The sequence below is a fragment of the Carassius auratus genome, chromosome 13, assembly GCF_003368295.1.
Source record: "Carassius auratus strain Wakin chromosome 13, ASM336829v1, whole genome shotgun sequence".
In the NCBI taxonomy this organism is placed as follows: domain Eukaryota; kingdom Metazoa; phylum Chordata; class Actinopteri; order Cypriniformes; family Cyprinidae; genus Carassius; species Carassius auratus.
In genome coordinates this window covers 18,051,943-18,067,492 of record NC_039255.1, presented here as the reverse complement: position 1 = coordinate 18,067,492, position 15,550 = coordinate 18,051,943, and the positions used below count along the sequence as shown (strand labels likewise).

The 15,550-nt window shown below is 40.0% G+C and overlaps 1 protein-coding gene across 1 annotated transcript in view; it reads left to right on the top strand.

The window, feature by feature from the left end:
• Nucleotides 1-12,146, top strand: part of LOC113112936 (methylcytosine dioxygenase TET2-like) — a 38,278-nt gene extending 26,132 nt beyond the window's left edge. The window contains exons 3-11 of the mRNA XM_026278874.1: nucleotides 1,734-3,834; nucleotides 3,921-4,011; nucleotides 5,042-5,135; nucleotides 5,230-5,438; nucleotides 5,767-5,917; nucleotides 6,861-6,950; nucleotides 7,108-7,245; nucleotides 7,356-7,668; nucleotides 10,575-12,146. Coding sequence (XP_026134659.1) covers nucleotides 1,734-3,834; nucleotides 3,921-4,011; nucleotides 5,042-5,135; nucleotides 5,230-5,438; nucleotides 5,767-5,917; nucleotides 6,861-6,950; nucleotides 7,108-7,245; nucleotides 7,356-7,668; nucleotides 10,575-11,533 — 4,146 coding nt within the window. The 3' untranslated portion in view covers nucleotides 11,534-12,146. The remainder of the gene's footprint in view (nucleotides 1-1,733; nucleotides 3,835-3,920; nucleotides 4,012-5,041; nucleotides 5,136-5,229; nucleotides 5,439-5,766; nucleotides 5,918-6,860; nucleotides 6,951-7,107; nucleotides 7,246-7,355; nucleotides 7,669-10,574) is intronic.
• Nucleotides 12,147-15,550: the final 3,404 nt, after the last annotated feature.

Genomic DNA, 15,550 nt, shown 5'->3' with positions numbered 1-15,550 from the left:
GATTAATTGTCTCTTAATTAAAAACATTCGCAACTTGGTTTTTACTGTTTAAATACATGCACTTGCATGTACACAAACCACACAAACACATTCACAAAAGGCATACCAACAGAGTTTAGGCTAAAAAAAAAAAGAAAACATTACTATCTGTTCTTCCTTAAACCTGCACTGTAAATTGAAAGTAAAAAATCTACATACTCCCTACATATTCTATTACTTTTTGGTCAAGACCATGTGGAAAAGACTAGTGGAAAATCTCTTTCTTATTCTCGCTTGACTAATCACTTGATTGAATCTGTTGTGACGATGTTTTGTTTAGCTTGCTGCTGAAGAGTTCTTCAGGATTTCGTCATTGCCTGCATTGCTATCAGTTATAGTTTTTTTTTGTGAGCCTGGACTGCAGTGTTCAGAGATATATTTCGGAAAGGTCTCATTTTGTGGAAGCTTCGCTATTCTGGGTTAATGCTTCAGGGGAGATACGTATTCATTCGTACTTACAAGCCCTGGTTGCCTTGGCTTATGAGGGTATATGAGTTATATCACTGAGTGAACTCCACTAGCAGGTGCTGGATTTACAGGTGCTTTGGATTTAAGGTGAGTATGTACGTGTCTTGGTGTGGATCATCTTAAAGAGGCGATGCCTGACCCATGCCCAGAATGTGCCATAATTCCTCTTGCTGTGCGTCGATCACATCCGGTGGGTCTGCTATCAGGATTGCAAGGTTTATTACTTTCTTCCAGTGTCTCTGCAGTCGATCGTAATCATAAACAAACATTTCAAAGTAGAAAAAAAAATAAGAAGACTAAATCTTCTTATTTAGAATACAAAGTTGACCAGCTCTCTTCTGCAGTAGAGATGGTACTGCTTCTCCATGCTAAAGATCAGCCTAATTTGGAGGTACAAGAGAAGGCTCAAATTTAATTGTGCATCACAATGTTAGATTAGATTTTATAATATTCATAATAACAGAAGCATCGTTTTCCACAGCCCTGCACTCTATTTGTGGCAGCATATATATGCAAATTCATTCTCGCTTACAGAGTGGGAGATATATAGGTTTCTCCGGTAATGGTTGTAATCAAATAAATGCTATGCTTTCACTCACAAACACTGCTCTTAAAGGCATTACAGGCAAGAAGAAATGAAAATGACATCTATAATTTTCTGAAGACAGTCAGAAAGGAGAGGCAGACAGACAGACAGTCAGACAGACATTTGTGGCCTAATGGTTGGAGAGTCATATTTTTAACTTGAATTGTCGCGGGTTCCTTTCAAAGTACCTGCAGGAAATGTAGGTGGTGCCCAACTAAGGTGCCCTTGAGCAAGGCACCCCCAGTTGCTCCCTGGACACCACAGCAAAAATGGCTTGCCATTGCTTAGTGTTCCAGGTACGCGTGGGCATTCATTACTGGCTGCGTGTGTGTGTGTGTGTGTGTGTGTGTGTGTGTGTGTGTATGCACTTAGATGGATATGGGGATGAGTATGGACACCATATTTGGCAACACGTCATGCCACTTAATCTTAAAACGTTTAACAAAGAACTCATTGTGTGTAGAGATATTATATACAATAATGGTTTACATATTACATATTAGTTCATCATTTTTTTTCATGTATTGTTTAATCACCCTAAGTGCCATGATCCACTGTCATAAGTTGTGATGATCAAAAGCAGTATGTCCTGCTTCACACCACAGCCAAAACATGCTATCTCTATATTTTTCCACTGCAGGTTCAGTCAGAGGCAAACTCAGTAAATGGCACAAGATCAGAGCAGATGGAGGAGACCTGTGCGGCACCAGAGGAAGAGGCGCAGTACGTATCCTTAACACACAATGTTCCACCTGATGTTCCTACACCTATCCAGCATGGCTTATTACCAGCACCTCCTGGAAAGGAGCCCAGGGCCACTGATGTGCTTCTCCCTCACAACAGTTCTCCAACCTCTCATAAGGGTGCTGAATACATGAAACCAAACACTGAGAGGCATGTTGTTCCCACTGAGCCACACGCCATTTTACATAGATCCACGTTTAAGAAAAGTTGTGAATCTGAGTCCTTTCAAGAACAGGTGGTTCCTCTGAAGAATATAAAAATTGAGGAGCAGTGGGTTGAGATTGATGACCAGCACACAAAGCGCTTAGAGACTAGTGGGTGCTATGAGGATGCTTTATCTACGCTTGCAGCTGTGGTCTGCTTCTCCAGTACGGACAGGAAAAGTCTAGAGGAGAGGCTTTTTGGGGCTCAGGCCTCAGACATGTGTTTAAAAACTGAGCCGAAAGAAGAACCATATCAGTGTCAGTTAAATCAAGGAAAAACTCCAGAAGAACCTCCTCAGAATGATAACATTGCACTCAGTGTCCAGTCTCTGGTCCAGCATAGGAATATTAGCATTGATCAGGCTATAGCTATTGAGGCCTTGACCCAACTGGCAGCTACTCCACAAACAGTGCCCTTTGAACAAGAAAACCAGAGTCAGGACGCTCAACGAGAAATGTCTACTTGCTTCACTTCAAGCAACCACATACCTCTTCGAGAGGCTAAACCAGTTTCAGATGTTTTCTCTAACAAGGTCTCAGTAATCAGTTCATCATTGCATCAGACTTCTGTCATCCGCAACCCTCTGAACAGGCCGGCCAACTTCACCCAAAATCAGCATTGTGCATCTACCTCCAGAAAACTTTCCTTGAAGGATCTTCTGGTGGCCAGCTCTGAATGTGAAAAGCTATCGTATACCACAGAGAACCGCAGAAATGGCCAAGCACTTTGTAAAGCTGACAGATTAGAAGGCACTTTCAAGAAGTATAAGCATGGAGAAGGGACTCAAATCTCGAGAAAGAGGGACGAGGAGGAAGTTGCAGCTCAATTGGTGCAGCTTGCGTTCATGATCGAATCCAGGCAGATGCAAGTCTCGGAAAACAATCCACCAAAAGGTATGCCGACTCAGAACATGAAATACAATCATAATTATTTGGGGCAGCACTTAAAAAAGCAAAGTAAACCTAAAATGGCCCCATCAAAACCCAGGATGTCCAAGAAGAAAGCTGCTGAGATCGAGGGCAACCATTGTAGGATTCCATTGGCCAAGAGGACGCCCAACAGGAAAACCCCACTCAAGGGCACCCTTCAGAAAGCCAATTCACAACAAAAGATGATTTTCCATCACAAGAGGAGTCTGTTTCTTCCACAAATGCAGATAGACCTGAAAAAGTACATAGCAGAGGCTCATCATGAGAACAGGCAGCTCTTATTCCACAGCAACTCCCTGAAGAAAGAGCACTTTGAAACGATCTTAGGTTCTGGTAAGCAGAATGGCTTTCACTTTAAATACGAGCAAGGAGCTCAAAGTCATTCTTTACCACCACCAAACGGGCTGTTTCACAATCATACAAATGACCATCTAGGTGCTAGCCAATGGCCAAGGCATGAATGTGAACAACAAATGATTTCTCAGGTATCGAAAACCTACGATGTGCTAAACCATGGTGCTAAACAACAACCTCAGCAGACCATGGCCAGTGAACCCTGTAAAGACCCGCCGCAAAGCCCAGTGATGTACCATAAAGCCAACGGCATTAATGATCATCAACACATGCACTCGAATCACAATGGATTATACCAAGTTGAGAAGTCTGGAGGTGTTACAGTATTGTCGACATCCAATGTGCATTTGGGGAATGGTGATGTGGCAGACACTGGAGAACAGACTCCTACCAAGCACACGATCAACAGCTTTTTGGAGTCTCCAATGAGGTTCTTGAACACACCAACCAAGAATCTCCTCAACACCCCCTCCAAACAAAACACAGAGCTGCCCTCCTGTGATTGTGTGGGTAAGTCATATTAGCCATATCATAATTTTAAATAAAAGTTTGCTAGAACTACTTTCAGTTCATCTGAACACAATTTTCCTCTACAGAACAAATAATTGAGAAAGAGGAGGGTCCGTACTACACTCACCTTGGATCTGGCCCGAATGTAGCAGCCGTGAGAGAGATGATGGAGAACAGGTAACGTGGATCTCAGTTGTTTACATGCAGTAATGTTTTCACGGGATCCAACACAAAAAATATATACATTTGTATTAATTCTGTGTGTATACATTTAATTTCCTAATTTTAAATGTATTAATTGTTTTAATTATTTAAATTATTGTTTCAATATATTACAAAACAAAATATTTGTTGTAAAATTAAAAAGAAATTATATTTAATAAAAAATTATACATTTATTTAATAAAATAAGAATAAAACAAATAAATGAATGAATAAAATAAATTAACTATTATTCATTTTTACTAATAATTATAATGTTTAGTATTTATAATCAATCCAACATGTAGCATGGTTGCGCTTTCCCAATCCCGTCCCCCCTCTATTCCACCTTCTGTTTTCCCTAAATATTACACTTCTGCAATTAATTAAATTCAAACCACTTAATATACAGAATCCATTTGAACAATTTTTAGTTTTGTAGATAACGTCAGTCTGTTTTTAAATGTAAGATTAAAGTTTGAAAATCTCTGTTTTGGTTTATTGTTGAAATGCCCACAATTCAAAATGCACCTAATGATGATGATGATGATGTCATAATATTTGAATACTGAATTCTGATTGGTGTTCTTTTTTGCATATATTTGCATATTGAATCTAGATGGATCTGTTCTTCATTGCATATATTTTTAACAGTAAGAAACACAAATCTTAAAGTAGTTACATCTGAATTAAAATCTGAATTTGAGATTTTAGGTCTAACATTTATGTTATGGTGGGAACAATTAACTCGTTTGGCTTCAATACAATCACAGTTTAAAAGTCAGTTATTTAATCTTAGAAACAACATGTCTTCACATTTAAGTTTTTTCCTACACACTATAACTGAGTCTTTTTACATAAAAATATATGGATCTATATATTTTCTGAAGGGAGGTCTGTTGCAAAGGTATAATCATATTTGAGGGCTTCAAAAAACTTTTGAACTTTTGAAAACCACTGTTGTAGTGCTTAACACACACAACTCACTGCACTGTTTTCTTCACAGATATGGTGAGAAAGGCAACGCAGTCCGTATGGAGGTTGTTGTGTATACAGGCAAAGAGGGGCGGAGCTCACAGGGTTGCCCGATCGCCAAGTGGGTAAGTGACCCGTGTGAAATAACTAGCAGTCTGCGAAGAGCTTGCAGGATGACTGTTCATTCATATACGTGTGCACATGTGTTAAATTCTGCAGATCATACGTCGAGGAAGTGAGGAAGAGAAGTTGTTGTGTCTTGTGCGGCAGCGTGCTGGTCACTGCTGTCAGAACGCAGTGGTAGTCATTCTCATCTTGGCCTGGGAAGGGATCCCACGAAGTGTGGCTGACAGGCTGTACCAGGAGCTCACACACACTCTCTGCAAATATGGCTCACCCACTAGCCGCCGCTGTGCCCTCAATGAGGAGTGAGTCACAAGTAACATACGGACAGAGTGTGTGGAAATGATTCATGAACACACATCCTCCCTCATACAAGTACAAAATAACATTTGTTAGTTGTTCTTGGAGTGTTTTCTTTAAGCTTTTACACCAACTCCTTCACACCATCATTTTATAAATGTGCATTCACTGCTTGAAAAGACCAGGCTAGATTATATTAATAATATAGTGTGTGCGTATTCCACATTTTCAAGCAAATGATAGCACCACCAGCAAATTCTGTATTAAACAGTATTATTTTACATTATAGTGTATTATTGCACTGTGACTTACCTTCTTCATCTCTCCTGTTAGTCGTACATGTGCGTGTCAGGGTCTGGACCCAGAGACCTGCGGTGCCTCGTTCTCGTTTGGTTGCTCCTGGAGTATGTACTACAATGGCTGCAAGTTTGCACGCAGCAAAATCCCCCGGAAGTTCAGACTGCAGGGAGACTATCCTGAGGAGGTGAGCACTAGATGGACTCAAGGGAAATACATTCTCAGTCCAAATATGTAAAGAAATGTTTTGTTATGGAAGAATCATGCTGGTCTTCAAAATTCTGCCATAGTGGCTTTAAATAAGAGTGCAACTCTGGTGAGAGTATCCTGTGCGAGCATACCTGAATGACCTTGTTTACCTGAACCACTTTAACCAGCTGCCCTTTAGTGGCACTAGTGGTGATTTTCCACTTCTTGGTACGACTCAGCTCGGCACGGTTCAGAACGGTACAGCACGGCATGGTTTGCATTTCCACTGCAGTTTAGTATTGCTTAAGTATGGGCAGTATTATTCATATGTCGTTATAGTTGCGCCACCTATACTGCTACGACTCCTAAAAAAAAAAGTTTTAATTCCACATTGCCCGATTAAGCTCTCGCTGGAACTGCTCCTCTGCTATCAATGAGAGGAACGTCTGTACTTCCTCAGCAGGAAGCAGCTCTTCTGCTCTATCAAACAGTTGCGTTCGATCGTTGGTTGGCTGTGCTGATTTAAATATAGCGGTTCATTTGTGTTTGTCTCAAAGTGACGATTCTCTCCGGCCAATCCGTGATCAGCAGAGTTTACATGTCACGTTTTAGTAACGGTAAAGTTCACTTGGAACCTCAACTGAAGTGGTACTAAAAAAAGTACCGGGTACCAGGTACTGTACCCAATGGAAAACCCTCCAAAAGTGAAGCGTACCGTGCCATAACATGCAGTGGAAAAGCGGTATAAGTAAAACATTTAACAGAAATTCGCTCACATGGTGGACTTAAATCTATAGGTGAATTCATAAAAGAGTTGCATGCCTGGTGTTTTTTCATTGCAAAAACTCCACTAATAAAGTTTTTGAAAGGTAGTGTATTTATGCCTTATGGTCCATTTAATTCATCTTTCAAACTACAATAATGTTTGATTTTGTGGTTAGGAGGAGAAGTTGGAGAAAAACTTGCAGAATCTGGCATCAGATTTGGCCCCTGTGTACAAGAAACTTGCTCCTGATGCATTTCAGAACCAGGTAGGAATTAAGTAATCAAAATCTCACATGTTAAACTGTAATTTTTTTTTAGCTTATTTAGTTGATTACGTGAATATGTTGATATTTCTATAGCATCCAAGACTGAGCTTGGTGTATATTTGTAAGGAAAGCATCATAATGATGTGTAACCCGTCAGGTGGAGCTGGAGCAGCAAGGGCAGGACTGTCGGCTGGGCAGGAGTGAAGGTCGACCTTTCTCTGGTGTGACTGCGTGTGTGGACTTCTGCGCTCATGCCCACAAAGACACACAGAACATGACCAATGGAAGCACTGTGGTGAGTCTCACTTCCACTATTAATGTCAGTGTCCTACTAATACTTATTTCCTCCATTTTCAGACTCTATTGAGATAAATGAGATATGCATATGCCTCATGTGTACCACAGGTATGCACTTTAACCAAGGAGGATAACCGTGCAGTGCGGAACATTCCAAACGACGAGCAGCTGCATGTCCTGCCGCTCTACAAGATCTCTGACACGGATGAGTTTGGCCATGCTGAGGGCCAGTGGGCCAAGATAAAGTCTGGGGCAATGCAGGTCCTCTCTGCTTTCCCAAGAGAAGTGAGGATGCTGGCTGAGCCTGTCAAATCAGCACGCAAGAGGAAGATGGAGGCTAAAAGAGCCCATGCTGAGAAAATAAGTGGCCTGGACAGTAAACAGTGCACCCCTATGAAAGTGAAGAACGAGCCTCTTAAAGGTATACCTCGTTCTGGTCATGTCATGCTCATACTTATTACGTCTTTAGTCTATAGGAATGCATATGTGCACAGTGTTTCTTTGCAAAGTGACATCACAAACTATTGGCCACGAAAACTTTCTAAAATGCAAAAAAAACTTTTCAGTTTCTTGTACATCGTTGTCATGTTAACGTACACTTAAAGCGTTAGTTCACCAAAAAATTTTAATTCTGTCATTAATTACTCACCCTCATGTTGTTCCAAACCCATAAGTCCTTACTTCATCTTCAGAACACAATTTAAGATATTTTTGATTAAATCAAAAATGGTCTGTGACCCTGTATAGATCACAATGCTGCTGAAATGTTTTATGGCAAAGAAAGGTAGTAAGCACATCGATAAACAGTCCATGAGACATCAGTGGTTCAGTTTTAATGTTATGAAGCTACAAGAATACTTTTTGTGCACAAAGCAAACATAAATAATGACTTGGGGGTGAGTAATTAATGACAGATTTTTTATTTTTGGGTGAACTAACCCTTTAAGGTGACATCTAAAACAGGTTGTCTCATAGTATGAGCCAGGATGTTCCAGTAACAATCGGTTTTCTGTAATATGCAGTATTACATTCTTTTTGTTTTTTATTTTTTTACTATATGAATATATTTAATTACACATGCTAATTTATGCATGCTAATAGATCATGTTTGGTATCTTCTTACACTCATTTTAAAGAGATAGTTTACCCAAAAATGAAAATGTGTTGTTTATCTGCTTATCCCCAGGGCATCCAAGATGTAGGTGACTTTGTCTCTTCAGTAGAACACAAACTGAGATTTTTAGCTTCAGTTGTTGCAGTCTACACAAACAAAACCAAATTAAACCCTGTAGCTCGTGACGGTACATTGATGTGTAAAAACACAAAATGATTGGTCTGTGAAAGAAACGGAACAGTGTTTATATTGTGTTTTTACCTCTGTTAAACACAATATAATGTCTGAACTGTGCACGTTCTTAACCAATCCCGTGAGTTGTCTTTTTCTTTTTGCTTTATGGCGGATCACAGACTTATAAGTGCATTACCGCCACCTATCTCTCAAATGGACCATTGACACTGGTCCATTTGAGAGATAGGTGGCGGTAATGCACTTATCTGTGATCTGCCATAAAGTAAGAAGAAAAAGACGCCTCATGCGCCTGTTGAGAACGTTTACAACAGGATGCGCTCAGGAGTTCTAATAGTTCGGACATTGCTTGAATCAAAGGTATAAAACGATATAAATACTGTTCAGTTTCCTATACAGACCGATTGTTTTGTGTATAATTAATTTGGTTTTGTTTGTGTATGTTTTTTTTTGTTTTATTGTATGTTTTAGCCGTGATTCTTATCCACTTATTATAAGACTGACTTCAACGGTTTGAGCTAAAAATCTCAGTTTATGTTCTACTGAAGAAACAAAGTCACCTAACCATCATCTTAGATGCCCTGGGGGTTAGCAGATAAACATCACATTAATAAAATGTATATTTTCCTGTTTATAATGTTTATTTTTTAATATTGTTTAACAATTATTTTATAAAGATTTTAAAACATTATTACATAAAATTTTTAGCAAATCGCAAAAATGAATGCTATTCAACTTTAGCATGAAAATATTTATTACCGTATTTTCCGTATATACCATATTATTACCAACTATAAGGCGCACTTTTTTTCATAGTTTGGCTGGTCCTGCGACTTATAGTCAGGTGCGACTTATTTATCAAAATTTATTTGACATGAACCAAGAGAAATGAATCAATAGAAAACCTTACCGTCTACGTAGGCTGTAGTCTACCACTGAACAGCATAGAGCGCCCTCTGGCGGCTGTAGATGGTAATGTTTTGTCTTGGTTCTTGGATCCTAAATAAATGTGAATTACGAGGCGTTTCTCAATGTCAAGGATACTTCCTTGGCAGGACTGATCCTTCCAAGTCACTTCCTTCAGAGGCTAGGCGAGGCTCCTCTTCGCATTCGGAGAACACGTAAATGGAACAGGCTAGCAAGTGCACGTAATTGCGTCATTACGTCAGTGAAAAGGTCCGTTTGAATAACGCTAATTGGAGAACTTAACTAGTTATTTATAAAAGAAATGCCGTTGACGCAACCAATTGTTAAATGACAGGTCCGGTTCAGTTAACCATTTGTATTTGTATAATTTACAATATCAATACGGTAGTAATTTATGCTGGCATTTAAATGTCAAACTTTACTTATATTTACTACAGTTATAACAAATGTTTGGTAACGTAAATAAAAACTGTTAACGCTCCGACTACGTTAACGTTCAACATTTTTGAATTTTTGAACTAACGTTAGATAGCAAAGCTGTGCGCATAGGATTGTGGGTGATTTGAGAGCGCGAAGAGCGCGAAGGATACACGTATGCATCCTTTCCTGTGTATGGGATATTCTTCGAACGAAGGACTCAGTCCTTGGTTGAAATTCCGAGGATCCTCGACATTGGAACAGTCCTTCGACGGATGTCGATGACGTAGCATCCTCGAAATACTGGCTTCCGAGGATCCTTCCTTGACACTGAGAAACACCTATAGTCCGGTGCAACTTATATATGTTTTTTTCCTCATCATGACGTATTTTTGGACTGATGCGACAACCACCGGTATAATAAAGTGTGCATGCAGTGGACACTTCCATGTGTTTTATAGGGATATACAGTGAGATTAATTTCAATTAATTATGTAAATTAAATGCTGCTTTTAATAAACTAACATTATTTTGTAAAATGGTATAAATTTCTCTTGAGAAAATCTATCATAAAATAGGGACTGGTGTTGGGCCACTGATTTAATTCAGGAAATTTTGGTGATTGTAGGATTCTAAAATGGAGGTGCTTCTTATTTTTATTCTTTTTTTGTCCACAGGTTTCAAACACAACTCTGTTGAACATTCACCATGTTCAGAAAAGGATACTTGTAATGTAAGCTCCACAATGCGAATGTCTGGGGTTCCAGGCATTGGAGACCGACTCTCAGACTTCCACTCTACTGTCCCATACAACCAGAGTAACACATGCCACACACCTCCTGTGGCCTCCGGCTTTGGCTCGTCCACACACCCAGCGTTCCCTCAACCGCATGATCCCTCAAGAGGAACGGGCCACAGCAATGGCTCTCCTTCTCTTAGACACGGACTTGAGAACATCAGGCAGATGTCTGAACCATTCAAAAACTCGTATCCGAACGATCCTCACTCTCCCTCATTCAAATCAGAGCCTGAGGAGATACGGTGCTTCCAGGGTGGCACAGCTCCCATCCCGCTCTCCCCAACCATGGCTGAGGGTCTCCACAGTCGCTTGAACCTGGAGGATCACCACAACCCACCCGTTACAGCACGACCCCTGACCCCAGAGGTGGGTAAAGCGGAGGAATTGTGGTCAGACAGCGAGCACAATTTCTTCGATGGGGATATTGGAGGGGTCGCTGTGGCTCCTTCCCACGGCTCCATCATGATCGAATGCGCTCGACGGGAACTGCATGCCACCACTCCCATCCTGCGGCCCAACCGCACGCATCCCACCCGCATCTCCCTGGTCTTCTACCAGCACAAGAGCCTGAATGCCCCGGGCCACGGCCTGCAACAATGGGAGGCTAAAATGGCAGAGAAGGCCAGGGAGAAAGAGGAAGCCGAGCGTCTAGGACTCAACAATAGGTCAAAGGAGATGGATTCGGATACGGAGAGTGAAAACGAGACTTATCCGGAAGAGAGACACAAGCTTCAGGTCCCTACTCGTCAATCGCTCACAGTTACGAGTGACGGCGTCGTCATGTCAGCGCCCTACGCCCTCACGCACGTCACTGGGCCTTACAACCGCTGGACGTGACGTTCTGTGTGTCTTGTGCTAGCTAATGCCTTACCTCAGCTAGTTCTCATCCTTTCATGCCGTTTTTATTTGTGCCCTTCATCTCAGCTTTTACGAAGAAATAGACTACCGTTTGTGAGTTTTTAACTGTGACTTTTGGTGTGTATGTCAGATGTTTTTTTTTATTGTAAAGAGATGGTGCTCAGAACAGATGTTATAAAACTGGTTTTATACATATAGATAAGAATTAGTGCATAGAAGATGTGATTATTTATTCTGATCATTTTCAAGACTATTTTGTAATTTAATTTCTGGTCCAAGCCTGTTTACTGCAATAGGAGTATGTCATCCTTTAAATGATGTGTGTAGTAGACTCTCCAATTTGACATTGTCAAATGTGAATCCTGTATTCTGGTCTCACCCTCGGTCTTGTCCAACACACGGTAGTTGCTATTTTATGGTGCCATTGTAGCAGTAAGGTTAAATGACCAATATCAACCAAACATGGGTTTCTAACTGTGCGTTCACACCGCCGGCATCGAGAGCGTCAAAGTGGCCGGAAATCATTCATTTTCAATGTAAGCCGGCGTCGAGTAGCGGCGAGGAGCGGCGCGGCGCAACTTGGCCGTTGAGAGCGTCGGGGAGAGTTGAAATCAAGACAACTTTATGGTAATGAGCTATGACGCGGTTGGGCAGCAACCAATCGGAACGTAGAATCCACCGGATTCCAGAGAACGCAGCCCCGACCACATTAGTTCCCAAGCAAAATGGAGGACAGGTTGATTATTGCTGTTTCGCGTTTGCAATAATCTATGATGTGTCCCCCGTATTTTAAGTAAAGGATCTTAATATTTCGTCCACAACAATATTTAATGAGGTTAACTTATAACGTTACCCACCTTGTGGTTAGTCTGCACGAGATCAACAAGCTTGTTTGCTTTGCGGCCACTTTAAATACAAAATAAGCATTCGGTCTACGTCAGAGCGTCTGAGCGCTCACAAATCTTTCAGCAGCGTCGTGAGCATAGACAGTAAAAGAAATGGACACAGCGACCCCATTGGAACTCATTTGAGACAAGTGAAGCCTGTTTTTAGCTATTTTTAGCACTTCCGTTTCTGACGCGCAGACTCAAACGAAGCTTGACGACTTCAGCAACCTGTCTGCCAGATGTAAATCTTCTAGTAGCTGTGCGTGCAAACTGCCATCGTTAATCTTGCAGAGACGGCGAGCTTGAGCGGGGAGCTCTTTGGCGTGAGTGAGCAGGAGTAAGTATTCTGATTAATTATTTTGTATAGTATTTTAAAATGTAACGCCAGTACGCCATATTAAGTTAATTGCCTGCGAGCTTTTCCTCCTGTCTGTACGGTAATGCGACAGAGAGTCGCGTGGTTATGACGCAATCGTTAGCCTATTTTTACAAAAACTGTTTCTAGGGGCCATAATGTAACATAGAAGGTAATGGAGCCCTTTATACATTGTCGTGTATCTTTAGGAATAAATAATGGACAACTGGAGTCTTTAAACGCCTCAGATGTAAAGTTATTCGCTGTCAAAGTGACGCCAAAATGAATGGGAGGTCAATGGGATGCTAACGCAAGTGAAGTTCTGCTACAAGATAGCGGCACCCGGTCGACTTCATTGCCGCCTGGTCGTGAGCAGAGCGGCAAGAGCGATTTTTGACGCTCTCGACGCCGGCGGTGTGAACGCACAGTAACAGGAACTTTGTCAGTAAATTGTTTTGGCATTGTGAGACAGTGTTGGGGGTAATGCATTAAATTATAATCAGATTTGTTTTTTCAAGTGACTAGTAAAGTAGCGCATTACTTTTTTCAATTTACAACGAAATATCTGTTACCTTTATAAAATAAGTAACAAGTTTTTATGCGTTTATTCACTGACGCCTCTCCTGTCCCAGTGTTGAGAGAAACAGATACTTTTCAATTTAACTTATGGTGTCGAAGGGCCTTTACAGTGTCCAGAAATATAACTTTTGGGGGTTTTGTTATTAAAAAACAAATAAGCAAGCCTAGCCCAAATAACAAAAAGTAACACAAAAGTAACAATGCATTACTAACGCAGTTAGTTATGTTTTATGGAGTAACACAATATTGTAATACATTACTTTTAAAAGTAACTTTCCCCAACACTGTTGTGAGACATAGTATGTGGCATCCTTTAAAAAGCACTTTGCATCTTCAGACCAACTTTACTTTTGACGTTTCTGAGATGCACGTTTGGTTTATTCATCATCAAGTATCTACAATCACGTGTTTAGTGTAGACTCAGTCATGATTATGAAACTTTGCATATTTAAGCAATAATCATGGAAGGTTTTATGCTGCATTTTGACAAATTGTCCAAACTGGTTAATTTCTGGCACTTATGTAAAAGTTTATATTATTTGGTCCCAATATTCAAGTTTCTTTTCTTTTTTTTAACTCCCAAAGAGGTTGAAACATGACTTGAAAACTGCTTAAATCGTTTTATACAATTCAAGCATGTTAAATTATGTTCAAATGAGTTTACTGTATGATTTTCACTGGTGCTTTTAAAGAGATCCCGTGACACCTCCTTAGATGTCATTTCATCTATTTTTTATTGCTACATAGTGCATTTTTATTTAAAAAACAGTCACCTTTTGGTGTGAAGGATGGGGTGTATCCATGTCTGTGCATTTTTATACGCATGTTTGGTTTTATTTAGGTGCATTGAATGAAAAGATCGATCTTAAATCTAATGGCTTCTTAATTGCATGTGTATCCAGAGGCCTAGTCAAGATATTGGCTCAAACGAAAGGTTTACATTACTCTTACATAAGGTTTAAAATGAACATACGGCTAAGATATGTCTTTTTAATTTCATCTTTAAGGTGCTAAAAAGTGTACGTCAGTGTTCAAAACCATTGTACACTCAAAATGCTGTGCTTCAGCACTTGAAACGATATATTTTCATGTAAATTGTACACATTATCTCTCAAAACGTGTTTGAACTAGTACTCGAGCAATGACAAAGATAGAAAAGCTCAACAGTAACCCAATGTTAACCTATGTTTAGGTCACAGAGTGGCATGGGTGTGTTCACGCTACTGTCTCTTCAATTAAACCTACTTTTGCTGAACTATGAAACTTTCTTTTTGTGTAAAACCATCATGTGTAACAAAAAGATGATGATATTGTAATCCTGAGTTTGTATGGCTCAGGGAAAGTGCTCATCAGTGGTGCTTATTCATTGTACCAGAGTCCCCTGGCATTGACAAATCACATACAGTAAGTGACTCTTTAGTTCTGGATCTTTCTTTTTGACCGGTGCTGAATGTTTTACTCATTAGATCATGCTATATTATTGAGTGTTTTTCCTCTTGACTTGATGTGGCACAAAAAATACTATGACCTCACAGTCCCTTGATGGTAATTGACGGACACTGAAATGCCAGTACTATGAACATCAAATAGCCTTAGGGATTTACAAATGCAATTCGATTCAATGCTCACTGATTTTATGCATTCTACCAAGCTATTGTTTTCCATGCTCTTGATTTATGTGAATTATGGGTTGGTTTTTATGTTACTGTTCAAAACCTGGATTTCTGTGTGAATTAGTTTTATAATTATATAATATGTATAAGTACCATAAAACTTTTTTTTTTTTTTTGGCTCATGCTATCTTGTTTGAGTTCAGATGATTAAACATGGCTCTCATTGCAACAGTCTTGCTAATGTTCCTAAATTTGGTTACATTCCTTTTCAAGTTAATATATTCACATTATGCATCTCTCGCATGATTTTCCTCCTTTTTTTGTTGTATTTTCTCCTCTTTTCTCAGGTCTCTCTGCCCATGTAACTTTGGACACTAGCTTCTATGGTTCTTGGATTGTCTTCCAATAGAATTCTTCAAAATTTGAATTTATTTCTGGTTATGTTTTGTAAAATGGAAAAGTGGTTCCCCGTACAACATCTTCATGTATATGATCAGCTTCACAGTTGTCTTCTGTATATGTTGAATGAAAGCTGTAGTGTGTAATTTCTGTAGTACCACTA